At 46.1% G+C, this 1,699-nt stretch overlaps 1 protein-coding gene across 1 annotated transcript in view; it reads right to left on the bottom strand.

Annotated features, from left to right (window-relative positions):
• Positions 1–1,063, bottom strand: part of LOC143021065 (solute carrier family 22 member 1-like) — a 28,967-nt gene extending 27,904 nt beyond the window's left edge. Inside the window, exon 1 of the mRNA XM_076178283.1 lies at positions 229–1,063. Coding sequence (XP_076034398.1) covers positions 229–434 — 206 coding nt within the window. The 5' untranslated portion in view covers positions 435–1,063. The remainder of the gene's footprint in view (positions 1–228) is intronic.
• Between the last annotated feature and the right edge of the window lie 636 nt (positions 1,064–1,699).

Genomic DNA, 1,699 nt, shown 5'->3' with positions numbered 1-1,699 from the left:
AGCAAGGGTTAACTCCAGCAGAGCTATGGGTGTGGGTGGGGGAGGGGTTCAGTCGATAAATGCTCCTTTCTGTCTTGGGTCCAGCTCTCAGCCTTTTATTTATTTATTTATTTATTTATTTATTATTTATCTATTTATTATTTTATTTTATTGTATTTATTTATCTTATTTTATCTATTTATTTTTTATTTCTATTTTTTCTAAGGCTAGTTTAACCAGAAGACTTACTTCTCCTCCTGTGTCAGGTTTACCCCCTCCAGCTCGGGCACGCGGCACCAGTGGTCCGGCGTCAGCGTCAGGAAGATCTGCGTGATGTAGACGAAGGCCATGTTGGCGCAGAAGGGCGCCAGCGCGGCGAACAGGCCCCACTGGTACTTGCCGAACTCGCCGACATGAGGCAGGACGTCGTCGAAGTCGACGTACCTGTCGTCCATTCTTAGTTATGGCTGGGGATCACTGTCCGCAGTCTTTTTCTTAACCGAACACCACTGTTGAAGTCTTTTGATTATTAATGAGAGATTGTATATTGATCCGATAAAACAAATATTCTGTTTAATTAAAACACTGTTTACGTTCTCAAGATCACTAACACTTAGCTCAGACCGTGCACACAGACTAGTGACATGACGTTGTGTCCCCGGACAACTGACATATCCCAACAATCTTCGTTTCCGTGTTTTTGACAACCTACTTCGGAGACTGCGCGGACAACGGCGCCTCTCGATGAGCCAGCCTGACACCAAAGAAGCCTTCCTTCCCACAACAGAGTTCATCAATTTTCCGTCACGTCACGAATTGCTTTCCATAATATCACTTGCTACGTCAAGATGCTCTTCATACAACTTGAAAGCCAAAACCCGCAATATTACCTTGATATAACGTCACAGGTCTTTCGCCAATATTTTCTTTAAAGATCACGGTAACTTGACGACGTTATGAAGTAACGGCATTCCATGCACGACGCCAAAAGGACGCGCAATGCTCTCCTGTTACGACTTCAAGTATTGACTCTCAAGGCCCCAGGAGCCGCAGTCTTTCTCTGGGATGTCGCCGCGGCCGTTGCTCGATGCGGCGACGGTCGGATCTGTCGAAACCATAACGAATGTCGTGTGGTTTAGGGGAAACCCTGCCCTCCGTATGGCCGCAGGAGTGTCGTCAACAGATACCACTTTATCGCGAAAACCATCCTGTCCTTGCGTCCGGTCCCCGTGGGTCATCTCAGCTATAGATGAGTAACCATATAAACAGTTCTATTGGCTTTCTGATTCTATTGAAGTTCATGCATTATGCTGCGTTTGCTGAGAACGCCCGATACGACCGTGGAAAGATTTAGAAATATCCTTTTCTCTCTTAGATGAGCTCATCGAAAAACAATATACGATAGGAAAGCTCCATCGAGGGAAAAGAGCTCCCCACAAATAGAAAACGAGTGCGCTTTAGTGGATGCCCGACGATTCTGTTCACCGTTGAAGTTGTTCCCGGAAGGCCAGAGAACAGTAACACATAAGTATGAGGTGCGTGAAAGAACAAATTGGGAACCTGCATCACTTGGACCCTTTACGTCAGTCACAGACTCTGCTCTGGCTAATGGCAGACGCCTCGATTCAGCTGAGGTCAGACTCTGGGTACAACTATTGGGTTTTAGTGAATACCCGACGATTCCATTCACAGTTGAATTTGTTTTCGGGGAGGTCAAAGG

This window comes from Oratosquilla oratoria, chromosome 41 (assembly GCF_046742065.1).
Source record: "Oratosquilla oratoria isolate Oo_2021 chromosome 41, ASM4674206v1, whole genome shotgun sequence".
In the NCBI taxonomy this organism is placed as follows: domain Eukaryota; kingdom Metazoa; phylum Arthropoda; class Malacostraca; order Stomatopoda; family Squillidae; genus Oratosquilla; species Oratosquilla oratoria.
This window is presented reverse-complemented; position numbering and strand designations above follow the sequence as displayed.